This window comes from Alligator mississippiensis, chromosome 8 (assembly GCF_030867095.1).
Source record: "Alligator mississippiensis isolate rAllMis1 chromosome 8, rAllMis1, whole genome shotgun sequence".
Lineage (NCBI taxonomy): Eukaryota > Metazoa > Chordata > Crocodylia > Alligatoridae > Alligator > Alligator mississippiensis.
Genome location: NC_081831.1, coordinates 82,396,130 through 82,423,704, shown reverse-complemented (window position 1 = coordinate 82,423,704; position 27,575 = coordinate 82,396,130). Strand labels below are relative to the sequence as shown.

Genomic DNA, 27,575 nt, shown 5'->3' with positions numbered 1-27,575 from the left:
TGGCCAGTCTCGCTTTGTGTGTGCGGCCAGTTTAAATGTATTGCACACTTAACCGGTCAGCTGCGTAATATATGTGATGTGTCGCAGGGGCCTCAGTGACGGTTTCCCCTTCTGAGATAATCCCTGGTTTTTCCAGACTGGAACTTTTTATCTAGGCAGAAATGCTTCTCCCTTTCCCCCTTGCGATAGGTGTGAGCGGGAGGGGGCGCGTGTGCACTGCTACAGGCGTGCTCCGTAAATGAGACATGCATATGTGACTAGCTAACAGGCCAGGCGCCTATAGACAGCTCTCAAGGATCTGTAGCAGAGCTTCTGGGTTTGGTAGGACCAGCAAAAGTTGTTTGTAGGAAATGGCTTTATCCACACAGCTCCTCGCATCAGTCTTTTCACCCACGGTGGCATGAAGCGTGCTAGGAAAAATGTTATAGCCCCAGAGGCAGAGAGCAGATCCGATGAGGAATGGAGATTGAAAGTCTGCTGCGCCGGGGAAGGGATGGAAAAAAAGTGGACCCGTTGCGTGACAAAGATGCCGCGTGTTCCCCTCCCTGCCGCTATCGGGGGCGTATCGGTCCCACTGAACAGGCTGCGACAAAGGCTGATGCTCGTGGCTTTTGACCTTGTCAGACAAGCAAAATGCCACTAACTTTATGATGGCTTAGAGTTCAGTCAGCAAATTAATCCATCATCTCCCCCAGCTTTCAGCCTATTAAATAAGGGATCCTGTGCTGCACGTGATCGGGCTAACTCACTGCTTTACTTTTCTAGACCCCAGCTTGTCCAAGCTTTTTACTTCCCGCTGGCTCGGTAAGACGTCAGCACATATTTCAGTGTTTTGCAAATTGAAAGCCACAGCAATGGACAAAGCCATTAGGGGTAATCTTAAAATTATGAACAGCAGACATTTTTAATGAACATAGTTAATCATATAGTTAGGATCATGTAGCTGCAGCTGTAGCCGCTCTCCCTTGGAGCAGTGTTGCAGAAAAGTGTCCAAGAAGCAAGGAGTCTCGTGGGTGAGGTCTGTTATTGGAACAACTGTATGGTCGGTATGCACATAGTGCATTTACCTGAATCCAAGACGACTTTGAATTTAAGACCCATCCCCCAATAATTAGATGCTGTACATGGGGAAATGTCTAAGTCGTTGTAATTTTCCTTGTACAGACTCTAATTAGTGGAAGCTCGTCTTAAATTCACCCTGAACACGTGGGCTGCAAGAGTCAGGGTGCAAAAGGCCCATTTTTTCATGCTTCTTTACTAGGTGGGGTGGCGAGGAAACGGATTCATTGCAGATGGGCCACCAAGGAGCAAGCTGTCAAGACGCCAATGGCTTTTGGCCGGGACTGGCCTGTGCTGCAATCAGACCAGTGACCTAGAAAAACTGGACAACTCTCTGCCCTATTCCAGGTCACCAAAGCCACACAAGCCCCCCCGGCACTGCCATGTCCTACACATCAGCACTTGACTTCCAGGCAGATGGTCTTGTGCTTTGAAACAAGGGAGCTGGTGGCTGAGCAGTTATATGTCATGCATAAGACCTTGCCTTTCAAATTATGCATATAAATTACCTGCATGGCTTGGCAGATGTTTTTTTTGGTGAAAATGGATCACCTGTGATTTTCGAGGTTCTGCTTGTGGCTAGGAGCGGCTTGGAGGATGTGTTTTCCTTCTCGCTTCAGGGGCGTTATTGGGGCGTTGTTAGGCCTCTCCCTGCACAGATCATATTGTTTCCCACTCTGACAGCAATTGAACAGTCCTGTTTGCTGTTTAAATGCAATTGGGATCGTTTTAATCCTTACTCTTACCTGTGAGCAAGTTTTACATACAGAGGGGAACTCTCCGGACACACGAGGGCATTAGACCGCTTTTTTAGCACGTACTTTCTTTATAGACCTGGGGGTCTGCCGGTTTGATAAGCCCCTATGAACATCCTCTGTCTCGCTGCCATTAGTGGGGACCAGTTCTCAGTGTGCGTTAAAATGCACGAAGGGAAGTCGTTGTATCGAGCTATTTATGCGGTTGATTCAATCGCGTCATCACTCTGCTAACTACCCTGGCATACTGATGCAGGCTCCAGAAGATAACTCATGGTACTTGAGCTGAAAGCGAGACATCGCTGCGCCTGTGCTCAAATTTCCCGTACGCGCAAGGAAGAGAGGCGTTGCTTTTGCATACGGACTCAGTGAACGACAGCCCGTGCTGCAGGGCGCAGAAGATTTCTCTGCATATACAGACGTCGTCTTTGGAAATGTAAATACGGTTTTTTTCATTTTTTTCCTCCTAGCAAATAGGCTGCTGCGAGGGGTGTTTTGAAATACCGTGTCTGATAAAGTCCCGCAACGGGAGTTCCCGATCCTGAAATGATCCTCCACCACCCTTTCTCTGAATCGAATCGTTAAATCAGCCCGGGGCTTAAATTTGCACTTTTCTTAGATGTCTTCTCGAGGCTCCACGTCATTGCCCTGGTGATTAGAGAGCAAGATCTAACGTAGCTGTTGGTATTATGGCTAGCAGCATTTCCATAATGGGGGTAATTGCTGGATTTGCTGTAAAATCCAGTCATGTGTCAATTAGCAGGTGCAGCCTGCGAGAAAAGAAGTGAAAGGCCTGGATGAGCACCGCCGGCTCGGTTGGCACTTGTCAGTCGGAGTCGGGAAGCGCCTGTCACTCGGGCAATTTCCAGGGGAGGGTGAACTGTCAGCGCGCTCGGTCGAGGGTTATTCTCCCCGCTCGATGCTGTCACCGTGCACAGATAGTGCCACGATGCAGAACAAAAGGCAGCGCTCGGGGCCTGCGGGACGGCTCCGTTTGGATGGGAAGCCGGTGACACGGGCTAGACGACCTCTGGACGTCCCTGCTCCTCTACGACTCCTTATTCCTGCTTGACCATCTCCTGCGTCCCCCGCAGCCACAGCCCTCGGTTCGGCCCCTTGCACAGCACGGCACGGCCCGGAAGTCCTGTATCAGACTGAGCGCATTTCGGGATACACTGACACTCCCCATCTTATAAGTCATGGCTGGTCTTTGTGCCTAATTATCCGGCCGTGCATTTGGCCGGGTTACTATACACATCTTCAGATAAGTGCATCGTACCAGGTCATGCAAAACAGTCCCCGTTGTGCTGTGTGCTGACGGTGATTTTGTTTTGCAGTCGACCGTCGACTGGTTTTGACCCGTCTGATGGGAGCCACGATGACAAGCCTCACTTTTTATCGGAAGGTCACGTGGGTCTAAGCGTGTTACACAATCACCTCCATGTACCACACTTGTGCTCACATCAGCCAGCAATATCAAGTTTGTCTGACAACACGTTTCTCTCTGTAAAAAACCCTATTAACTAGTCTTAGTTGTGCTGCCATTTTCTTTAGACACGGATGTGATATTAGCCCCTTTTTTACTCTTTCAGTCTCCTGGAGCTGCATCCTTGTTCAGGGATTTGTGAAAAACACACGAATGATTTAGAGCGCTCTTCGGCCGCCAGTGTTTGAAGGTTTCCGGGGACAGGATAGCCAGTCCCATGGGTTTAAACAAAAGTCTTAGCTCGCATGGATGTGGTTTAGCACCCTCCCCAGTCCAGGAGGGAAGAGACTGGGTTTATCAGTGTAAAAGGTGAATTCATCACCCTACGTTTTCCAAACCCAGAACAGAGACGTGCATTGATTGACGTTACCTTCTTCCACCTCCTGGTTGATGGTTTTAGCATCCCGAGGGGCTTGCGGACACTCGTGTTTCCTTGTGCAGTACCGACGACTCCGCGCATTCACGAATCAAAGTCAGGTCCTAAACGAGCACGAGGACTTAAAAAAGCAATTAATTGGGGCTTTCTTCTATTCACCTTTGGGTTGTTGAGTCTCTAGAGCTGCAGACCATCCCCTTTCCTGAAGAAATGTGGGAGCAAGGCATTTATATCTTTTCAAAGCGTGATCTATGGTTTTCATGTTGTCCCCTGGTGCCAGGAGCCCCCTAAGAAAACCCCGAGCATCGGACTCGCAGGAAAACCAGGGGTGTTGGCGACGCTGCCCTCAAGGCCGGCTGCTCCCGGCTCGGGGAGCTGGGCTGCCCGAGTGTCACTTGTTCTGTAAAGGAGGAAGGCAATCGCTGAAAATTGCAGGCGATTAAACAAGAGTTGCTGCACCTCTCAAGAAGGACGTGGATTTTAACATGCACTCCGTTGTACGACTCTCAGGTGCTGAATCGCTTTTCTGCGGGGGTAAATTAGACGGAAGGAAATTAGTGAAAGAGCGATACATAGCTTTACATCGAGTGATGTGAGCTTTCGGGCTAAGAAATACTTTGCTTTTCAGATCAGATGAATGAGCATCATTAAAGTCTGAAGTTCCCTCGAGAAGAGTGCAGTGCAGTAAAGTTAAAACCATAGGTAATTGCTTTTCTATTTTTGTAAAGTCTATGGCAGCTATGAAATGTTAAAGTGAATATAGGAAAGCAGGGTTAATATAAAACCCTTCAATCGCAATATATTATTGCTGCATAAAGCAGCTTCTAAACTTTTAGCGAGGGAGATAGCCGGACTGTTTCCCCACCCCGGGCTGAGAAGTGGAAAACTGCCCAAAACTATCCACTGAAGGTGGCATCTCCTGGGCTGCCGTCCTAGGAGGACTGCCTGGTGGTAGAGACGTTGGGTTACACAGACACAGGCTGACTGAATACTCTCATTAAGTGTTGTGGCATGACTCTCTCATTAATTAGATGAAGCAGCTGCAAAATGAGAACAATATTTTCATTTTCCATGAAACTGGAGGAGTGTCAAGATAGGAGAAGTTGTACCCGAGTAGGGTGCAGGCCAGTGCAGGTTAGATTTTGGAAATCCAGGGATTAACACAGCAGCTTAAACACGCTCTGCTTCCTACCCGGTGCAGTAAATGCTGCGCGTGAGGTCAGGTCTTCGTCGTGGTCCAGAGTCACCGAAACACCATGGCATCCCGCAGGTTTCGGGGGTAACTTCAAGGACTGTTTGTTATTGGGCCGGACCGGAGCTGCAATAAGTATGCAGAAGTGGAAGCAAAGAGCACGACTCTCCGTTTCAGATGCCTGATGGTACTAAACGAAATGCAAAGTGGCCAGCTTCGAGGCAGCAAAGCCCAGGGTGCAGTCCCAGGTGTCGCACAACTCCAGGAGCAGGAGGGCTCCATGCAACTTCCAGTACCAGTAGCATCGCTCTCTGAATGCGGTGCGATGGGGGAGCCAGGTGTGCTGGGCACGGCCCGGACGCGGGGCAGTGGCTGTACCCCTTCCCATGGAGGAGGCCGCCTGCAGCCACCTTCCAGATCAGTCACACTCGCACGCATCAGACCACTTGTTGCCGTGTCTGCTGGCACACCAGCACGCTCCCTGATGCCGCGGGAAGGTTTTGGGCAGCTGCGAGGGGGCAAGACAGGAAATTAAGTACCGATTTTTCAAATTCAGGACAAATCCCATTTCAGGGACCCTGACGCTGGGACACGGCTCCAAACATCAGGAAATTCGAGGTGCTTTAACAAAATGCCGCGATGCCAAGTAGAAGGTGGGTGTACCCATCTTCACTGACAGAGCTAAGAAGCGGGGTTAACATCGGTCGTGCAGAAGGGCAGGTCTTCCCATGGTCCTCACTTGAGAGAAGACAGCCAGTTTCTTCTAGAGGAGATCTAGATCTAGTAACATGCCATGCTGTGGGGTCTTTTCCCTTTGGTCACTAGAGACATGTGGCAGGGCCGTTGACCAAAATACCATCCTTCCTCGCTAGAGAAAATGTGTGCAAAGCTCTCAGCTTTGTGGTGTAGTCTGTGGAGGGCAGGTGTGCGGCGCCATTGCACTCAGTTGTGCAGCCGCGAGGGATGTCTTCATGCCCAGGTTGCGGCGCCGGTGTTTCTCCTGCGCAGGAGGGTGCGGACAACAGGCACTAGCTCTGCGCTGCTGTTACCAAGGTTTAACCTTGCTCCCTTGTGCTGTGCCCTGGATTAATGCAGACACCTCCTGCTCACCTGGCTGGTCCCGCTGCTTCTTCCATGGTGAAGCTAATAGCGCGCTGGAGTGGGGCTTTTCCTCCTTGCATGTCGCAGCGCTACCAAAGGCAATTAAACCTTTTTGTCGGCATCTGGCAGATGGGGACCAAGAGGTGAAGAGAAGTGTCACAGGGCACAGTCCGTGGGAGACGGAAGCAGACTGGGATTTTCTGTCTCTCTCTTGCATGGGAAATGTCATTTCTGGTTCACGTGTCCTAGAGGGGAAATGTGTCTGGTCGGGCTGGGGTTGCACGTGTGTTCATCTGGGCTGGGGTGGTTGTGACCATGCCTTTACTCTTCCCTATGAGCGGGGCTTCGCAGCCAGGCTGCCTCTCCCACGGTGCCCCCTTGCATGGTCTTCCTACGACAGAGCTGTCGGAGAACTGCCACGGCCGCGGTGCACCCGAGGAGGCGTTGGCTGGCCCGGGGCTGTGTCCCGTCACGATATGCCCCAGCTGAGATGCCCCCGAGCCCACCTTTCTCAGCCCTTCCCCTCTCGCCAGAATTGCCCTTGTGAGGTTGGGGGAAAGGGGCTTTTGACTGCCCCTCTCAAGCACCTTGGAGACTGGCGATGGGCACCTGGCTGCATTTCCAGGCTCGGAGCATGCTGCTGCAACCTCAGCGAGCCCCGGCGAACCGTCCTGCAAAAAGGCTCGGGGAACAAGGAGGGGGGAAGAGCTCCCCATGCACCTCGCGGTCCTTGCTCATGATGCAGCCCCAGACACCGTGCTCGCTCTCCCGCCGGCGAGGCAGCTGGCGGATTCAGTTGCCAGACTCCAAATGGATGGCTTCTGTCGGTGCCAAATGTTGCCTCAAACACACAGCTTTCTGCCAGCGGTTTCACTAGGTGTCATCACAAGGACGCCTGTACGTGCCGTCCAGTTTTTCTCTCTTCTTCCTGACGAGCCCAGGCCAGAGACGCTGCCCTGAAAGGTTGACGAGTCCATACACGACGCAGGAGGCAGAGGTGCTCGGCAGCGTCTGAGCTGGATTAATCTGAGCCACGGAGCAGAGACGTGCATCCGAACGTGCGGCGTGCTGCGGGTCGGGTGCAACCCGTTCTCTGGTGGAAAGTTGCAAACGTATACGCACGCACATCAACGTTCAGAATTGCTTGAGTCTACGGGTCTGTCCGCTACTGATCCGGCTACCCGCACGTCTGAGAAGGGCGCCATCCCCATTGCAACTCAAAGTGAAATGAAAAAACTTTCCAAGTGTTGCCTGTTGAGAACAGGAGATCTTAAAGATTATATGCTTAAAACAAACACGTTCTTCCCTTCATTTATATCCTTTTCAGTCATGTTGTGCGGCACATCTGCCGTTAAATTGCATACAAAATGCAAATGGAGTGAAATATTATGATTTCTTTACACGAATGAGTGGCTTTGTATCTCAGGTAGATGATTTTCAAATGCTCGCGTGGACCCTACTGAGAATTAATTGTTTTTTGTCACTAGGCTGTATGCTATGGCCTTTTGTATGAAGTCCTAGTCGTTTGCTATACGCAGCCGCTGAATCTCAGGAGTCGGAAGAGTGACATTTTTAATATCACAGAATAAATTTGGAGACGTTGTGCTCTCCCGAGTGGATGGACTTGCCCTCGCAGCCTCAAGCACGGGGTTGGACTCCTGCGCTCCGGGCTAATAATGAATAAAAGGATTAACTACCAGGGAGCTAAGCCGCTCGTCTCATCGTTAGGAGTTTAAGCAGATACTGGCTGTGTTGGAGACTGCTCCCTTCCCTTTCCTGCTCAGAGGCAGGCGGGGCAGGAGGAGGAGGAGGGCAGAAATGGGGGGAAGGGGTGGGACGGGGGGCTTCTTGGAGCAGGAAGGGGAAGGGAGAGAGTATTTTCACTGGCTTTAGGTACTCTAAAAAGTCCCTGGGGGCTCCCATGTGTGGTCCAGTCCGAAAGGGGGGTGCAACCATGCCGCTGCACCCCGGGTGAGAGCCAGGTACAAGCAAAGGGGTGCGCACAGCAAGTTCAAAATGATGCTGCAGAGTCGGCGGGCATTGCACGCTCCTCTTCATGCAACAGCGTCAGCACCCAGAGCCCCCGGCACACGGGACAGGGCCTCCGCGCCGTGCGGACAGTCAGTCACGCCACGGCTTTCCTGCTCAGGGTCTGCCTGGCAGAAATCAAGGGGCCGGCCCACGGCACGCAGCTCTTCCTTCACGTACCTCGTGAGCGGAGACGGATGCATGGATCCGTCCGTCCGCTACACGGTCAGCCGGCCACGGGGTCCGCCGCTGCGTACAGTCATCTGGAAAGGTTTCTCTCTTCTCTTCTTATGCTCGTCCACATGAGAAAGTCCTCTCCAAGCAAGGGATTAACTGGGACTGATGACGTTGAGCCTGGACTTCGCTGATCTACCCTAGAGAAGACCACAATCTCTTTCCTGAAACATCTGCTGCGGACAGTCATGGGACCAACCTCCTGACCCTCACGGTGCCGGCAGCAAGGGAACAGAATTGGTATTAGCACCAGCAATGTGGTAAAGATCCAGCAAATACGAGCTGCTCTTGGCTAAAGCTTTGCACGCGTTTTCCAGTCGGTAGCTGTTTCCAAACGTGACCTGGATCAGGAGGCTTTACATTTGATCTCGCCTCTCACATACAGGTTTGGTCATGAGCTAGCTCGGCTGTTTGATTCCACGTGGCGCAGACACCTTTTGCACTGAAGATGCTCCAGCCGGGAAGGGTCTCCGAGAGCTCGCTCCTCAGGGCTGATTAGCCACTTCTTCCTAATTGTTAGGAAGTGCGGCCAGCAGATCGGATGCAGCTTGCGTATCCTGCTGCCGTCCATTATGTCGTGCCGCCAAGGTGGAGGCTCAGCAAAGGGCGCGGGCTCCCTCGTGACACTCTGACATGTCGCACATATAGCAAACGCTAGGAGGGAAGTGTGGGCATCTGATTCACGGAGCGGTATCCAAGCCAGAGCTCGTCGGTGCAGCGCAGGTGATACGTGTCCAAACTGGCGGTGGGAAACAAGCCTGCAGTGACCTGCTTGACTAAAAATGGTGGTTTCCAGAAAGAGGGATTTCTACGAAGTTTGTGCCTGCTGGCTGGGCTGGACCTAGGGAATGGGAGAACAGCAACGTGCTATATGAGCTGATCTGGTGCCAGCAAGGTCGGGAGCAGGCTGGGTCCCACATCTCCTGAGTTCAGGAAGGTGCTTCAGCATACACCAACTATTTGAGTTGGTCTAATAGAAGATACCAGATTTACCCAAAGGACCTTGTCCGTCGAAGCATGCACCTGACCTTGAATGTACGAGTAGTTTCCTTTGTATCAGTGAGATTTGGCATGTGCCTAAGCGTGTTCCTGAAGTGGAGCTTTCCATTCAGCCATCTCCTCAGCCACGCTCTCCATCCATTTTCATGTGTGTAAAGTGGGGCGAACCTGTCTTCCTCCGTCTCTGAGTTCTAAGTGTTTCTGATCTCCACTGGGCCAGTTTTTAATTTTCTAATTTGGTTCACGGCGGGCATGTCTACACGTGCACTTACACTGGCTTAAATTTACTGCGCAGTAAGTGGAAATAGGCCCGCCTCTACACACGCAGGCATCAAAGTACATTAATGTTGTGTGTGGACTGACTTGGGACTACGGTTAGTCCACACACACAGTGTTACTGTGCCGTAAGGTGTCTACACGTGCATTACTGCGCAGTAACTAATAGGGCGTAAATTTGATCCCTGCATGATGCAGGGACAACATATGATGCATGATGCAGGGATCAAATGATGCAGGGATCAAATTTGCACTCAAGTCGGTGTAAGTCGCTGTATTACTGTGCAGTACTGGCAGGCATGTGTAGACGCATGCCCATACTGTGCAGTAATTTTGGTTACTGTGCAGTAAATGTGCACGTGTAGACGCACCCTGCGTTTCAGATTTTCTGTGTAAGGCAACTCAGGGTCCCTGTTCTCCCAGGTGACCAGTTTTGGAAAGGTTTCAGCAAAGCTTGGTCTAATGGTTTGCCTTTTCCATTAAAGATGAGAATATTGTTCTTCATAAAATGTTGCTCCTCTAGAAACTGCTAGTTTTAATCCACAGCAAATGCCTTAGAAAGCCATGTTCGAAATGAGGAACAACTAGCTGTTGGTGGAGGAGTGCCTCGTTATTTAAATGTTAAGAAGCGTCTCGCATGTCCAGCTGCTATAGATGCTATTGATTACATTACTTTGATGAGCAAGATGGGAGCACAGAGGTTGGCAAGATGCTGTATTGATCTGGTGCAAGCCAGTCTGGGTATTAACACGTGGAGGGTATCGTTCAAAAGTCAATTTTCTCTCAGCCTTGATTTAAATACCGATGCCCCCTGAGAATCGTCCCGGGTCAGTTTTATTCTCACTCCGCACTTCACTGCAGCATAAACTGCTAAATAAATATAGACACCACACTATTAGCTATGTGCCAACACTAGTCAAATGAACCTATCTACTCTGTTCAGTTTGCTGATACTTGTTTTTGTAAATAATAATGCCTAGCACTTTACAGCTTTTAAACCCTTTGCAAACTTCAGCTAATCAATCACGGCAGCCGCTCTGTAAGGCAGGCAAGTATTATTCAGTTATTAAAACCAGCCACGTCGGGGAGTGACTGCAAAGCAAAATTCAGCGCTAACAGTGCCGTGGTGCTACATGCCAGATTGCTTGCGAGAAAGCGACAGGACATCTTTTCAAGGGAGAATTTGAAGCCAGTCAGAGTCCTTCCGGGGAAGGCTACCCCGGGGTCTGGAGCCAAGTAACTAGAGCGGTGCAATATGCAGCCCTTCAGCTTTGGGGGAGATATGAAAAATATGCAACCAGATTAGAGAGGATGCACAGAAGCATCTAATTGTAGGTGCAACAGTTCGTGATCCGGACGCGGCGTCTCACCCGGTGCACGCGCAGGTGATGGAGAACGTGGGGATGGGAAATGCAGAACATACGTTCTCTGCCTGAGACCTGCTTGGATGTCTGGAGCCATGGACCATATGGATGGAAATGCAGAAGGTGGCTCCCAGCCAAGCACACTCACACACGCGCGCACACCCCCCCACCCCACACCCCTTCCATGAATGGCGCTGAGTTAAAATACTTGAATGGTTTGAGGGTGGAGGCTGGCCTAGTTTCCCAAGCCGTTTTCTTCCCTCTTTCTTTTCATTCCTTTTCTCTCTGTGTTTCAGATTATGCGTGGCCTTTGCCTAAACAGTTGTGCCCCATATGGATTTCCCTAGATGTCCTCTTTTCAACCGCATCTATCATGCATCTCTGTGCCATCTCCCTCGACCGGTATGTAGCAATACGCAATCCCATCGAGCACAGCCGCTTCAATTCCCGCACCAAGGCTATTATGAAAATTGCTGCAGTTTGGACCATATCCATAGGTAAGCACCGCGACTCGCACTCGAACTCTCTTGAATGCATAATGGCATTACGCTTGTTGTCACTGGGGATTTTTAATAGGCCGTGCCAATTAATTTCCCCGGGCTGCATGACTGAATATAATGAATGGCTACCGGGAAGGAGAAACCTTTCTTTCTGACTGGCCCAAGACCACACGAAGCCACGGATTCTCGCAGCGCAGTTATTTTGCATGTCTGAGCATCACTATATAGATATCAATATGCCAATAAAAGCCATAAACTGTCATAAGACAAGCTAATGGGGCTATCAAACTGCCGTGTGTAAATAAAGCAGCTACGGAAGGGACGTGGCATTAGCAAAGAGTCGGCAAGTAAAAGAGCCAGTGCAGAGAGCGTGTCTGCACTGCGGTGCCTGCAGTGGAAGTAGCTAGCTCAAGGCCCGGGAGCCGTCTGTGCCCTCGGCACAGGATAACCGTTCCCCTCTTTATCCCCCTTCTCAGGTAGATTTTGCAGCCGCTGCTGAGCTCTGGTTGCTGCAGTCGCACAGCTAGCTGCACCTCGGCCGGAAAGCTAATCCGTGCGTGTCTGCATCACGGGGAGGTTGCAGCAGGGAAAAGACTGACCCTCCTGTGTCTGCTTCAATACAAGGAAACTCGGGCTCAGTTAGGAGGCCCGGGGGAAGCAGTGGCAGGCATTGCAGTCCCAAGCTGGGAATAATGCGGGGAAGGTTTGTTAAAATATTGCATTGAGATGTAGGTGAGAGGAGTTTGCGGGGCCTTCATTGCTCTGCTCCGTTACATTCACTCGCTCGCATGAGAAGCAGCCTGCCAAGATTGAGCACGTGACGGAAAGTCCTTTTCTCCCTCTGTCAGCCGTGGCTTTCCGCTGTATACAAATGAAAAATGCATCCTGGTTTCTCACTTTACTGAACCAGCCTAGCCTCTTGCCTCCAAAATGAGCTATTCATCACTGGAATGGGATGCAATGCCGATGTCTGTAGGGCGCCAGGGGCTTCCTAGGGAGCTATAGAAAATGACAGATGTAAAAATGCACGTCACCGATTCCAACCTGGGCCAGGGACAGGCATTAGACACACATACTTGTGTGCATGCTACCATCCCGGCAAAGAGCACGACTCTCGTGAGCGCCCCGCGATGAGGTTAGGTAAACTGACTCATCCAAGGATTGTCGAGTTGAGATGCTCCGCAACAGGAAACGAGGGAGTCTGAGCTGTTGCACGATGTGACCGTAGTCATGGCAAATGCCCCTCCGCACCTCCGAGCTTAAAAGCCTGTTGAAAATGTGGTGTTCAAGAGAAAGGAACCGGCTAAATAAAATTCACCTTCGCCCTCGATGCAGGTATCGCAAGGACCATCTTCAGTACGTCCGCGATGCACGCAGCACTTAAGCACTTGCTGAACTGCCAGCATGCATTTAAATCCCTCTACAGCAGGATATTAGTGCCTCTTCAGAGCTGTCTGAATAGAGAGGGCAGCCTGCTCCAGCACTGGGAAGGGGGAATTGATTGTAGTTTGTCTAATTGAGTGGCTTGGGCTCTTCCACTGTCCTTGACTTCGCTGGCAGGAAGCATGCAGGGCAGATGCTTTGCTCCTCGAGCCGTGAACGTGCCAGCTTGCACAAGCTGACTGAGATGGGGGACGTACTGTTGATTTCTGTATGGGGAGGGACCGTGTCCACAGTGCCGCAATCTTGCAGGAACAGGATGTGGCAAAACCAGTCTTTCCTTCTGTTGTATTAGTTTAAAACAAGGAGACTGCAAGAAGGGACGGAGGACAAGAAGGTGCCCAAAGCCCCTGGATTCAGGTCTAGGCAACTGCAAGCCCTGCTCTGGAAGTAGCACAGCCAACAGCCATGAAGGGCTAGGCACAGACCTGGGCTGTGCAACCTGTCATCTAGGCACGACTTCTTGGGGTTACAAGGATCAGAGACTTGGGGTGCTTTCCCTCTCACCTGCAAGGGCCAAGTGGAGCAAGCACGGTGCAGGGCTCTCCGAACGAGAGCTGCACGAGCCGCTGAGAGGCTGCGACGCGGTTTAGTCAGGCAATCTAAACCGAGCGCCGCTGTTCGCCTCCAGTTAAAGCCCTGATGCTTCCTTTTAGATAGCAAGGGAAGTCTCTTGCCATGCGACCTGTAGATAATGAGAGGTTAGCCAAGAGTGTAATTGCCCTTAAAGAACCATAATGCAGAACCAGAGAGGGCCCAGTTAACGGGACGTGCAGCCTCACTTTCTCATGAGCAGAGTTCACAAGGTCTCGAGATTGTCTGTTGTGTTCACTCCCTCCAGGAAGATCACACACACAGCCGCCGCTCGGGTACCCGTACGGCAACGTGAGGCGAGATGGATTAGGACAGCTTTTTGCTTCTGGTTTTTGTTCCCGAGGCAGAGGTGGGCCTGATCCGGACTGGGGCATCCGTGCATTGTTGTAGGAGAAATAATGTGCAGTAAGGAAGATTCCTATGGGAACAGAGGTCCTTTTATCTCTGCTTTCTGTTATGTTTTAATAGGGTAAGATGGATGATATGACAGCCGCCTGTGACACAGGGTAGTAAGAGCGGTATTCTGAACTGGCAAAACTGAAAAAAGAGAAGAAAGAGAGAAAAGGAGTCTCAGATCTTAGCAATGCTGCAGCTTTTACTAGCCCTTCCTTTGTGCACGTGAAATACCTGCGTTTGTTTGTGGAGTGGAAACAGTTCGACATGAATTCCTTCCTCCTTTCTTTGTAGCCACCACCTTAGCCATTGCACTGCATCTAGCATGGCCTACACGTATCCCATTATTCACAAAAAAAATCACAGACCTGTCTCTCATCAACCACAATTTTGAGAGGTTGAGGCCAGAGCATGCATGCCATGGGAAATGCCCTCTGACAAAGGTGGTAATTTGTGTAATAGAGAACCTTTTACCAGCAGCTTGTGTGAGAGTAGCTGTTATCTCCATTTTGCAGATGGAGAGACCGGGGAATTCATTGTTTTAACCTGTTATTTGGTAGTTAGCTAGCACCGGAGCGTGAGATTGAACCCGCAGCTCCTGGCTCCCTGTGCCATGGCGCTGGCCTAGGGAGTGCTGCCCTTCTCCAGTTCGGTTTAGTGCAAGATGGAGCCTCCCGTATAGTTGTGTGCGGGATGTGAGCAGCACAAAGGCACCCGCTCGGTGCATTTTGTTGCCCAGGAAGAAGCACAAACAGGGCAATATGGTTTCAAAAGAAATGTCGTAGTGGTTCCTGAAGTGGATTTGCATCTGTGTGCTGCGGCTGCAGCTGCCGTGAGCATACATAGTGGGTTTCAGTTCTGAACCTTTCGGATCCGATCACATCCCCCAGCAGGTATGTGGGGCTTCCCCTGAGCAAGCATGGGAGCAAACCTGGGAATGAGCTTCAAGATGCAGCCAGTGTTGGGGCCCCAAAGCTTCAGGGTGCTGCTGCCGTCCAAGTCAGCCGCGTTACCGCGTGTGACTAACTATGGATGGGGATTAAAACACCCCCAACTCAAGTGCAAAGTCCTGCATTGAGGAGGAAGCGATCCCCTGCACCGGGGCAGGCTGGGGGTGATGGGCTGGGCAGCAGCTCTGCAGGAAAGGACCTGGGGGGACAGGGGACAAGGAGCTGAACAGGAGCCAGCAGTGTGCCCTCGGTGCCAAGAAGGCTACTGGCATCCTGGGCTGCATCGGTAGGAGCGCTGCCAGCAGATCGAGGGAAGTGATTCTCCCCTCTATTCAGCACTGGGGAGGCCACATCTGGATCCTGTGTCCAGCTGTGCCCCCTCCACTGCAGAAAGGATGGGGACACATTGGAGAGAGTCCCACAGAGGGCAATGACAATCGTTGTGGGGCTGGGGGACAGGACTGGTGAGGAGAGGCCGAGGGAAATGGGCTGATTGAGTCTGGAGAAGAGAAGACCGAGGGGGATTGAATAGCAGCCCTCACCTCCCTGCAGGGGGGCTGCAAAGAGGATGGAGCTGGGCTGGTCTCAGTGGGGGCAGATAGCAGGACAAGGAGCAATGGGCTCAAGCTGCAGCAAGGCAAGTTGAGGTTGGATATTAGGAAAAACTCTCTCACTAGGAGGGTGGTGAAGCACTGGGATGGGTTACCCAGAGAGGCGGTGCAGTCTCCATCCTTGGAGGTGTTTAAGACCCAGGTAGACAAAGCCTTGGCAGTTGGGGCTGGTGCTAGTGTGAGCAGGGGCTGGACTCCTGAGGTCCCTTCCAACCCTCGTTTTCTAGGGTCCTATGAACCCCAGCTCAGGTTCACTTCCCATCTTTCCTCTCATCCGGAGCCAGAGGTCAGGGGTAAAGTCAAAATGCATTTTGGGTTCCTGTATTATTATAGTCGCCTGTGGAGCTGGCGATGTGTGCGGGCACCATTTCCAGCTGCTAGTGGGGTTAGTCTGGTATGTCCGAGCGGAGGGGGTGTAGCAGGCACGGCGGGCGTGTTGCACACCCACCTCTCTGTGGAGGAAGGCAGAGCTGCAATGGGCCTGTTCCAGCTTCCCCGTCGGCAGCATTGCGTAGCATCCCTCCCGGCCACGGACGAGCGTGCGGGTTCCTAGTTGGGAATGACATTTGCTGTGTCTGTAGCGGCATTCATCTGACATTGTCATCGTTGCCGGAGAATGGAAGAGCCCCCGTTTTTCTCTGTTCCTGTTGAGAGTCTGCGGTGTTCGCGTCTATCCATTCCTCGTCCCACTTCCAAAGAAAGCCCGTTGTCGAAGCCTGCTGTACTTGCAATCTATTACCCGGCCCGCTCTCCTGACACCCTTGCCGTCTGGCATCGGGACAGCGGAGGTCTCCTGCACCGCACGACAGCGAAGTAATTGGCATGTCTCGAACGTATTCCTCCTCGCAGAGAGCAGCTGCGACTTCTCTTTGGCATCCTGACATTATGTCTTAATGAACCACAGAGCACCACATGTCTTGTTTATGTAATATTAATTGTGAATACCATGGGGGGCTTCCTACCATTTCAAGAAAGTACCTTGCTAAGCAAGTCTTCTGTGGCTTGAAGACAGAACAAATAACTAAAGAAAGGAGAAAAACAGGCATGTGCATAGTCAAGCACATATATGCTACGTTGGAACAAGGCCGTCCTCCTGTCTGTTGTCTCGCAACGCCCGCAGTATATCCCCGCTCTGGTCTCAGACAGAGAGGTTCAATCACGTACGTAATAGCACATTAAACAGGCCTTCATGCCCGTGTTTGACTCCCTCAGCATTGTAATGCTTTCCCCGTGAGACTGGGCGATACGAACAACTTAGGGATAGGTCAGTGACTGCTTAGCACTGATTACGTGACTCTCTTGTAGTCACAGCTGTCAGGATGTGCTCACGCCAAGCAGCCCCTCCTCTGCAAGGAGTCCTAACGAGGCCCATTAGGGAGCAAACCAGACACCACCCCGCCCAGTAGGACTAGGCCCTAATGCTCACGGCAGCCAGATTTTGGAGATAGTTTTCAAGCTCATAAGACACGAGCAAGGCGTGGGGTATTAGCAATGGGTAGGCTGACTCTTCTCTTGCTGGCGTCCTTCTTTGAGAGGTTTGAGATTGATTTGGTTTGGCTTGAATTCTTGCCTTTCTGGGCACTTTCTCAGCGAGGAAGGATATCACCTAAAGCAAACAGGTGCATTCCCGGGGTCTGGGCAGGGTCCTCGCTCGGCCGGCGGGACTCCACGGAGAAGCAAGGGTGCGCACACGAAACTGTTTGCAGACTCAACCCCGAAGTTAGCAAACAAGGCTGAGGCCACATGTTGCAAGGAACAGAATTGGCACGAACGCGGGTATTGGGTAGGACAACAGATGGGCAGTCTAAATATGCTACCGGGATTTTGCTCGAACCTTTTCGTTGGGGTGGACCCTTTCCGTGCGTGGCTCGTCATTCGGAGACAAGAAAGTCCGTAATAAATAGAAGAGCTGTCAAGAGCGAAGCAAAGGTTAAACAGGCTCGTTTCACCTTCTGGAAAACAGCATAAATTCTCCTGCAAAATCCTGCCTCTGAGCTCTCCTTCTGTGGGAGGTGCAGCAATAGTATTGCTGAGAACAGTGAAGGCGATGCATATTAATGAAAGCTCATCCAGGGCAACGACACACTTTCCCCAGTGCTGAAGGCAGGCAGCGATATTGCTTCTGGCTTGAAAATGGCAATGGGCATGCCAAATCTGTTCAACCCCTGTTGTGGCCAAAATCCTTCTCTTGCATCCTCAGCAGATATAAATTGTCACAGCTTCATTCATGCTAGGAGAGCACCAGGGTTTGGCCGCCGGTACTCCTCAGCAGCGGCTGCCCCCGGCCTTTCCGAGCAGGCAGGTCCTGCTCCGAAGCAGCGGTAGTAAATCTCCATGGATGGCGCGAAGGCTCTGCCCGCTCACACTAGCCCCGGGTGTGCCAGCGGTCCAAGTCCAGGTGTGGCCCAGAAGCTCATCCGGTAACGCGCTGAGTGGTTTGAGGCGCAGCTTTAGCAGTTCACAAAGTAAGTGCTGCGACGACAGAGGAAGCCACGGAGAGACAGAATCATGCACCGGGGACGGGAGCAGAAAATGTGGGGCTGAGAGCGGTCATCGGGTTGACGTCCTTCGACTGACCAAACCAGGGGGTGTTTGCTACGCTGTGTGTGCAATGCCACTTCCCGTAGCAGCCCGCAGGGATCAGAGGGGGCTGAATAACTCCCAAACTTCATTCCTGTTGGCTTCTGGGCAGTTTTGTACAGGACCCCGCTGGGACCCGGGTGACCTGGGCTCTGGTCCCAGCTCAGCCGCAGTCGTTTAGCTCTCCTGGGCCTCTGTCACCACTCATTAAGACCCGTTGCTTCGTCCGTCTCCTCTTTCTGTCTGTGATCTCTCTGCGTAGAGTGGCTGCGAAGCTCTCCAGGGCCCAGCCGGTCTTCTCCCGGTGTATTTGCTGTGTCTGTCCACCACGCTGGGGCATTGATCTCGCTACCGTGAGGGTTGCCGTGGGCTAACAACACCTCTTTGGAGGCAGTCGCAGGATGACTCCCACCAAAGAAGCCTGGACTTGGCTTTTTGCTCTGTTGGGTTTTGTCCTCAGCTTGCAGCAAGATAACCCGCCTCTGCTAGCAGGTATCTGGTGACAGCTACTGGCTTGATCAGCCCTTAAAAAACCTGGATACCTTGAGTGACCGAGCACTTCAAGATAAAAGCAAGCCCTTGGCCTCCTTTATTAGGTTGCTTGAAGGCAATACCACAGAGCAATTCCTCTCCTTCCTGTGATATGAGAGCTCCACACAGGTGGGATGCAAGTGCCGGGTGCGGAGGGTAGTCGGCCACGTGCGGTCTTGCTGGAGGGCGCTTTTGGGGACAGGTGAAGGTGAGACAATCATCCATTTCTTCGCCCCTTGAGTGGCATTTGCAAGGGTCCCTTCCAGCCCGGGCGATTCAGCCTTCCCGTCATAGCTAAATGAAGACCAACAGCTTTCTTGATGCACAGGACATAATTACATCTCACTTAGGAGCACCACTTAAGTACGTGCGTAATTCAGTCCTCTTCTATCTTGCATTCAACCAGTGCAAGACTTGTATTATTTTTCTCTGAGACAAACCCAGACCTGGTCCTGCCGCACAAGTCTTTCACTGCTGTCATCACGCACGTAGTGCACAGGGACGTATCTGCCGCCACGCTGGGAGCCTCCGGCGTGGGGTGGCTTAGTCTCATTTCAAGTCTCAAAGAACTCGAAGGATTTCAAAAGCCCAGTTTTTCTTTTCTGTGTGTCTGGAAAGAGCCGAGTTTCTGAAACGGCCTTCTCATCTTCCAGTTCATTAGCAGGAGTAGATGCCATCTCCCCAGGATGACTTCCTGCCTGCGGGCCTTTATTTTACTACTAAAGTTTTATCAAGGCCCTTCACCAGATGCTTCTTGTTAGGAAACAAAATCATTTGCTCCTTTTTTTTTTTTTTGGGCAATGGTTTTGGGGAGAATCGAGAAAAATTAACACCTTGTCTCCCGGAGCGGTCTTGAGTGGAAGTGGTGCAGCAGCTGCTGAGACACAGCTAGACAGTGTTTTTGGGGCCGTCGATCTGACATAGCCACGGCGTGGAGAGACAGCCTGTCAAATATGGTTTTTTAAATCCCGGGATGGCCGTCGCAATGTCATAGCGCTTTCACTCTCGTTCACAGCAAAAGTAGGTCGGACACGTTAGGCATCGCCCCAGGCTCCCTGGCTGGAAGCTGGCAGCTGAGGACGGTCCAACCATGGACTTCACGCAGAGACGAGGCAACCAGCTGCACCGGGCGGTCCAGATCCTGCCCTCCGCTCCTCCCTCCAACCCAAATGCATCGGCTTGTGCGTGCTGAGCAGCTGCAGGCACATCCGAGGCACGCAGCAGGACTGTACATGGTACCTGTTTTAAGAAGTGACCTGGAGTTTCTGGGGAGAAACCCATCCTGCGGCTCGTTCTTCACTGGGGAGCATGCCCCCAAATGTCATCTTGAAGCTGGTCGCTAACCATCAGGGGGGTTTGGTCACAGATCCAAAGCCTGCCAGGGTCAGCGGACGTCTTCCCGTGGACTTCACCGAGCGTCGGCTCAGACGGGGAAGCAGAAGGATTGTGGTGGGTGTCCCCGGGCTGCGTCTAGTGATCAAAGGAGAACACCCTGGTTTCCATCTGTGAACATTTTACAAGGAAAAATAAGCAGCAAAAGAAAGCAAGCCAAACACGGTCTCTTATTTTCTCTAATGAGGCTCTGTCCCTGGAGGACTGTGCTCCTTTCTTTCGCTTGTTTGAGAGAAGAAGAAAAAATGGCCATTACTTACATTTTTAGTAGGATCCATCATTGAGGGCTTTATCGTGCCAGTAATCTCCATTAGTCTGGTAGGCTTTCTCTGCGGAAAGCAAGATACCGAACGCACTTTTTCACCGAAGCCGAAATTTCTGACTGTCCTCTGTACGATTGGACGTTTTTCTTCCAAAAGGCTGTCTCTCTGGGGCCAGTTCTTGAATATTTTACAGAGAGATATCTGAGGTCATTGGGCTTTTGTTTTATTAATGGGGGATATGCTGCGAAGAGCATCTGCCCCTCCGTGTCTGTCACGGCATTTCAGTAACATTGGGAGAGCTGAGCGCTGGCTGGAGAAGAGCTTAGACATGACAAGAAATAGGCACGAGGACAACAACCGTAATCGAGTTTGTCATCCGACGGGCCCCCCTCCATCTCCACGTCCCTCTGCTGTCCCTGGGGTAACAGGGAGATGCAGAAACGTAAAAGCAAGAGGAAAAGGGAAAGGTTGCGACGCGTCTTTCACGGAGAACAGAACAGCCGAAATGGCACGTAGGACACCTCCGTGCCGCGTGCGGTTGGGCATTTTAACTGCCCTGTGGCTCGTCCACAGTATCTGAGCAGGGAAAAGGCCGCCGGGCTTCATTACAGAGCTGCTGGGGCCATGGTGCTCGGGGCTGTACAAACCCAGGAAAAAAAATGGGCTTGCACCAGAGACCTAAAATTGGCTTTGTAATAAATGATCTAGGCCTGTGCTTTGGGAGCATGCGGGGCCAGTGTCAGGAGAGCTGTTGCCCGGGGTAAGAGAGGGGTGGTCATTGGTGTCAGCAGGAACGGGCATCCCCCTCGTCGGGGCGGCGTGTCGGTCCTCCGCCGAGGGAGCATCAGGCGAGACTGCCCTGGATCCAAGCACGGGGCAAGCAGACAGCTCCCAGCTGCTCGCCGAGCACTCTCAGGCAGAAGCAGCTCTCGGCTTTGTCTGCTCCGGGCTGATTTTTGGCTTCCAGCAGCGTCCTGCTGCTAGAAAGCTTGGCTTTCCTTCCCCAGCTGAGTCTCTTCTAGTGTCGTCTTGTAGGCAGCGTCAGCATGGGTTGCATCGCTTGAGTCAAGTGGGAGCGGGGTGATTTGCAGAGGGCCAGCTCCTCCGTCCTTGTGCTGGAAGGAAGTCCCGTGGGCCCACGCAGCATCCAGCTTGAGCACTCCCACAGAAATCCCCGTCTGGGGCGAAAGCAATGCTTGCAGGTTGGATCAGAGCCCCAGCAAGCGTAGTTGGCGGCGGCTGCAGTGCAAGCACGCCCTTACCCGGTGATGCTCGCAGCACTTGTGCCCACACAGGTGATAGCTGCTCACCTGGAGAGCCCTGGCGCCTGCAGACCGAGTCCGGTGTGCAAGCTCGGGGGGCAGGGGCCGTGGACAAGACAGACGGCAATGTCTAATGCGCTGGGCAGCCGCTACCCGAGGTGCAGCTGTTGGCAGCTGCGGGCCAGGGGGATGCTTTGTCTTCCCCTGTGCGAGGGGCGCTGTGTAGCTGGCAGGCACAGCTCTCCCCCGGCAGGCACCTGGACCCGAGCTCCCCGTGCACCGCCACGGCAGAAGGGCGAGTGCCACGCTTGGCTTTGTAAGCAGGGGAGCGGCGAGGAGACGTGGGCTCTGCTTTGTGTGCGGCACTGACATGACCGACCCTGGCATGCTGCCTCTGGCTCTGGGGTGCACGTGCTTCCCAGAGAGACAGTGGATCCTCTCTCTCTTGAGCTGATAATGGTGCTTTTGTCAGACGTGAGTTCTCAGACCCAATATTTGGATGAGTAGGTGGAAGTGAATGGCTTTGAATGATCTCGTGGTCCCATCTGACCCTGGGGGTGCATCTACATGTTCATCAGTGCACCTTAGACACCCAAAGAGCCCATCCTTACACCAACACGGCTGCAACCAACACCCCTTAGATACTGCACATTTAATTTAGTGCTTGCTTAATAATGTACTAACTAAATGTGCAGTAACTAGAGTTATTACGCAGTAGCACTGGCAGATGATTTTTGGGGATGCTTACTGCTCGCTAGCCTAATAACACTGCTATTTGCATGGTTTTTAAGTGCCCGGCTACTGCATGTTATTAGGCTAATGTGCGGTAAGTGTCTTGTGTAGACGCGCCCTGGATGTCTCAAGGCCTGAAACAGATTCAGATGTTGGCACCAATCCCGCAATCATTTTCTTCCACCTGGTCGGATCCGAGGGAGAGTTCCCCCCTCCTCCCAGCCAGGAACGGGGTCCTTCAGTTCAACCCTCTTAGCCATGTCACAACAGTTAAAAACCCATGTGTTTTATTAAGAAATATGACTCACATTAGAAACACTTAGAGCAGAATATTCTTGTCAGGCATCATCAGCAAGTAGTTAATTTTAGTTAATTTTTGCAGATGTGGAAGTTCCCCGCTCCGTTTCGACAAGTGGCCGCTTTGCCCCGATTTGTTTGCCAAACAGTCAATTTTCGGGATAACAGCATTTCACAAGAATAGGTCTTAAGAACATTTTCCCAAGCATTTGTGCCTGTGAATGACTGGGCTAGATCCAAACGGTACTGCTCGGTGTGCTCCTTCCCCAGAACTCTGTTTTGACTGCAAATGTAAGTGTAGGATGTAAATATATTCCTGATTTATGCCAGTGGGGAAGGAATTAGGCCCAAAATATGCACAAGATCTTCCGGTTAGTCATTAGTGATACCTGGACCATTCATATAAGCACCACGGGCGAAAGCCAACTCCGGTGAAACTCCCGGGAACTCAGTGAAGCGGCACCATGGGTGAATTTGCTGTTGATTTCTGCACACGGCAGGCGCATTTGCTTCCCAGACTGCATTGCAAAAGGACACTGAGACAGGCTGGATTGAGATCCTAGTAGTCCGAGTTGGAGCGGAGGTGGTGAGGGTGGCCAGCGACTGCTGATGCTACCTTTTCCAGTCTGAACAGAGAGAGAAGGTTGGATGCTGGAGCCGGAGCTTGGGCTAGGAGGGGCACAGCTTGTGCATGCTTGTGAAACATTCGTAAGGTCACTGCTGTTCAGCAGAAATCCCCTTAATGACTTCCTGGGAAAGGCTACATCTATGGTGCTGACAGGTCTTGGATATACTCTGCAGATATACTCCAAGAAAGCCACTTCACTCGAACAGGAAAATTGCCACGGTTCATTCTTCCCTGCATTTAGCACTCGTCTTGAAGATACAAACCATTTTGGGCTTCATGTCATCGATGTGCATGGGCCATGGCTTTGCAAACTCTGGTTTTTCCCATTTTCCTTTTCACATAATCACCTGGTGAGAGAGACTTGCTAGAGATGTAGGTCATTCTGGGAGTGAAATGAACCACTGAACTAGCAGCAGGAGGTGGGGGGACTGGCATCCAGGAGCAGAATGGCTTCAGCTCATCTCTTATCATTGCGGATCTTTTAATATATTTGCATCCTACACTTATATTTTTGCTGTTGTCTGGTTGATTAGCAATTACTGCACAACTTCACTGACTACAGTGGACTGTCCCGGGACGAAGACCGCCCAACGTGGTTGCACAGGGGAGCATTCGCGGGCAAACTGAATAGACCCGTGGCCCCCAAATGAGGGAGACGGCAGCCACAGACTGAGTGTTATTTTCATGTTGTTTTATTTTTTACACTTTTATTCAAGTCCAGTTCCTGGCTCTGGCACAAGCTGCCAGTGTGACCCCAGGGCCGGGGAGTCCCAAGGCACCGGGGGGAGTAGATGCCCCAATCTGGGCCTCGGTGCCTCATGAGCAAAGCAGGGATAGCAGCGCTCCCTTTACCCAAGGCTTTGCCTGCCTTGCCTGTTTAGATCAGAGATTGGCAGGGTACAGCTCTCGAGCCGGATATGGCCTGCAGAGCCGTCGCTGGAGCTTTGTGCCGGGAGGTGGGGACGAGGCTTTGTGCCGTGGCCGGGCAGGGAGGGGAAACAGCGACAACTGGCCAGTTCGGGGGACACCAGCCCACCTGTCCCGCGGCTCCAGAGCCTTGCTGACCGCTGCTTTAGTGCATCAATTTTTCTGGGAAGAAACCACCCCTTGTCGTGTGTTCAAGCAGCACCTGGCACCATGGGCCCCAGCAGATCCGGTGTCCGAAGCAGCTCCTGTAGTACTGCTCAGTAAATAATAATGCATGGAGTAGGAGAAGGAGACGGAGACGTCTGTCCACCGCGGGTTGTTTCGACTAGTAGTTTTGTGTCACACGCCGGCGTTCATTATATTCCCTTGGAAATCTGACATTCACGTTGTTTCCTACCAGCCTGCTTTCCTTTGCCACTGCTAGTTTTGCCATCTTGCTGAAGGAGCCTGAAACGCACCTGATTCCTCTCGTCATCTGTTTTCCCCCAGTCTCTGCGTATTCTTCTCCATTGCACTTGTGCTACAGCTTGAAAAGGTGGGAATCAGACCCCCGTTGAGACCCACCCTCTCTGTCCCGTATTCACTAAGTGCTTTTGCAGAGGCTAAAGTCTTGGTAGAGAGACGGGGTAGTTTAGCGTGCCTGTATTTCCAGGCCGTTTCATTGTGATGGTCTCCCTGACATCCCTCCCCGGCCCCGAGCCCCCAGAGCAGGGCTGTTTTGCTGTCGATGTGATCGCTGCTGCCGGCTGCGTTTTCTCCCTTTGCAGCAAGCAAGCGCCGTGGCCAGAGAGAGGCCTTGGCCCCGGAGACGAGCTCGGCAGCGTGCCAGGACAGCACAGCCTGCCAAGCAAAGCAGGGTGGGGAAGGAGAGAGTCCTCTTCCCTCATCTCGCATTTGTCATCCTGTCCTCAACAGATCTGCCTCTCGGCAGGAATAGCACAAGGTGTCAGACAGCAAAAACCCACTCGAAGTTTGGTGACTTCTGGGGTTTCGTCTGGAGGCCTGGGGCTCGGAGACGCAGACGCTGCGCACAGCTACCAGTGTAGTGAATTCATTTCAAGTTTGCATGCCTTCAGCCCGAAGCCTGGTTGCTGTGCTCTGGCTCCAGATCGCAGACCGGCCCGTGCGCGGGTGCCTCCTCACCGCCCTGGCAGGAACACAAGGCGCCCGGGGTTTGGGGCCTCGCTGCCCTCCCCTGCCAGCCTGCGCTGCGTGGGGACAGGAGCAAGGCAAACCCTGCTTGGGTCTCACCAAGCTGCCTGCAGAGTGCCAGCGAGTCCGACTGTGCTGGCAGCACCGCTCCCAGAGGCGCTCGCAGCCTGCAGACATCCCCGCCGGGATGTCTGCACTCCCCGAGCAATACAGGCACGGGGCTGGATCCTGAGAGGCACTGAGCACCTGTCAGCTCCACTCAGGATCAGACCAAAACCAGCAAATACTTCGCCTTGAGCACGTGGCCACGATGCCATGGAGAAGGCGGCTGTTTATCTGTCGGACCCATTTCAACCCTGTTGCATGGATCAGCCCTTAAAAGCTGGATGGATGCAGCTCTCTTGCATGTGATTGATTCCTCCCTCAGTGGCTAAGAGTGTCTGTGCTCCCCGCATGCATGTCCCACGCATTTGCATTTTCACAGGCCTGCATTTTGCATGTTGGCTTCCACCCCACCTGGGAGAGCGCCCCAAGCCCAGCAGACTCTCCCCAGGCCTGAAGAAGGGCGGAAGCGGGCAAAGAACCATTTTTCCACCTGTTTAGTTGGTCTAATAAAAGCTATTGCATCTACCCAAATCTACCCTCATGCTCTCACAGTCTCTCCAAACCGGGGTTGCCCGCGCGTGTTGTAAATAGCCACCGCGTGTGCAACTGGGAGAGCATCTGCAGGGCAAAACGAATGTCAGAGAAAGGACAGCCCGGTAGCTGAGTTACAGCGAGACCTTGGGGAGGCGATTCAGTGCATGGATCCGCAATGGCATACCTATGTAGACGGTCGAGACGGCAGCTCGTCCTCTCGCTGGAGCTGGAGTGCCATCTAGCGAGCCTCCGCGCGGCAAAGGGGAGTCTTTGTTTCCTCCAGAGGATAGTGACGTGGGTTGAATGGGTTGAATATGCAGCCCGGCGAACGTAGGGCGCGCGTCCCTGCCCCGCGTGCTCCGGGCCTCGGCTTGTCGTAACGGTCTGTTTTTATTCCCCGTTCCAGGGATCTCCTCGCCCATTCCCGTCATAGGTTTGCAGGACGATTCCCGGGTGTTCGTCAGCGGGAGGTGCGTCCTGAACGAAAGGAAATTTGTCCTCGTCGGGTCCTTCGTGGCGTTCTTCGTCCCGCTCGTCATCATGGTGATCACGTACTGCCTGACGGTGCAGGTGCTGCAGAGGCAAGCCACCGTGTTCATGTACGGGGAGATGCCCAAGCAGAGACGGAGCAGCATGAGCTGCCTCAAGAAGGAAAACACCACCGAGAACATCTCCATGCTCCAGAACCACGAGGGGACCTCTCACTTAAACTCCCCCGCGAACAAGGAGGCCGTGCTCTTTCGGAAGGGGACCATGCAGTCCATCAACAATGAGCGGAGGGCTTCCAAGGTCCTGGGCATCGTCTTCTTTTTGTTCCTTATCATGTGGTGCCCGTTTTTCATCACTAACGTCATGTCTGTGCTTTGCACGGAGACCTGCAGCGAAGACCTCCTGGCCGAACTCCTGGACGTGTTTGTGTGGGTGGGTTACGTCTGCTCCGGGGTCAATCCCCTTGTGTACACACTCTTCAATAAAACCTATCGCAGGGCTTTCTCCAACTACATCCGCTGCCAATACAAGGCCAATAAAACATCGACTCTGAGACAAAACCAATGTCCAAACGTCCCCTCTACAGCTTCGTACGGGAAGGACCTCAATTTAAACAGCTATCGAAATGGCAATGAATTCAACAGCATGGAGCTGGGTGACATTGAGGAGGGCTTAGAAATGCAGCCAGGGACTTCACAGTTGTCGATAAATAGCTGCAATGTTGTAAGCGAAAGGGTGAGCTGCGTGTAGCAGAGCCCCGCGGCTGCAGCCGTCTGCGGCGATGCGTCTGCAGCCCAAACACGGTTGTGTAACAATGTGCGTCTCCGTCGAAGAGCGTTGTAAATACTGCTTCCGAACAAAGCTTTTTTTTTAAACATCCATCTTTCCGGTCCAGTACTTTAACTCATATATACATATATATATATACACACAGATATATATATACACCGCAGTGAAGTTTAAGGTTCTATTTACTGTTGATAGTAGATCAAAAACTATTCGTTACTTTGCTTATGTCATGGACTAAACGATGACTTCCTCTTCCAGTGCATGAACAAAAATGCTGAATATTTATCTCAGGTGGTGTTTGCTGGAGTCCAGAATGACCTATTAATACTTATATATTGAATACAGGAAAATGGTCTTGGTCAGTCTAACTTTTTTCCAGGTTGACAGTAAATATGTACTTTAATCCTCACCCATGTCAGGGGCCATGAAAAGGCAAGCAGTGCAGGAATTCATCTTGCCACAACCCTGGAAGGAAACCAGCGCCCCGCCGAGACGCAGCCGCGGCAGCCGGGGCACGGTAGACGCGATGTTGGTCG

The 27,575-nt window shown here is 52.2% G+C and overlaps 1 protein-coding gene across 6 annotated transcripts in view; it reads left to right on the top strand.

The window, feature by feature from the left end:
• Nucleotides 1-27,129, top strand: part of HTR2C (5-hydroxytryptamine receptor 2C) — a 370,182-nt gene extending 343,053 nt beyond the window's left edge. For all 6 annotated transcript variants that reach the window (XM_059732933.1, XM_059732931.1, XM_059732934.1 and 3 more), the window contains 2 exons: nucleotides 11,167-11,367; nucleotides 26,168-27,129. In XM_059732933.1, coding sequence (XP_059588916.1) covers nucleotides 11,167-11,367; nucleotides 26,168-27,000 — 1,034 coding nt within the window. In that variant the 3' untranslated portion in view covers nucleotides 27,001-27,129. The remainder of the gene's footprint in view (nucleotides 1-11,166; nucleotides 11,368-26,167) is intronic.
• The last annotated feature ends 446 nt before the right edge of the window (nucleotides 27,130-27,575 follow it).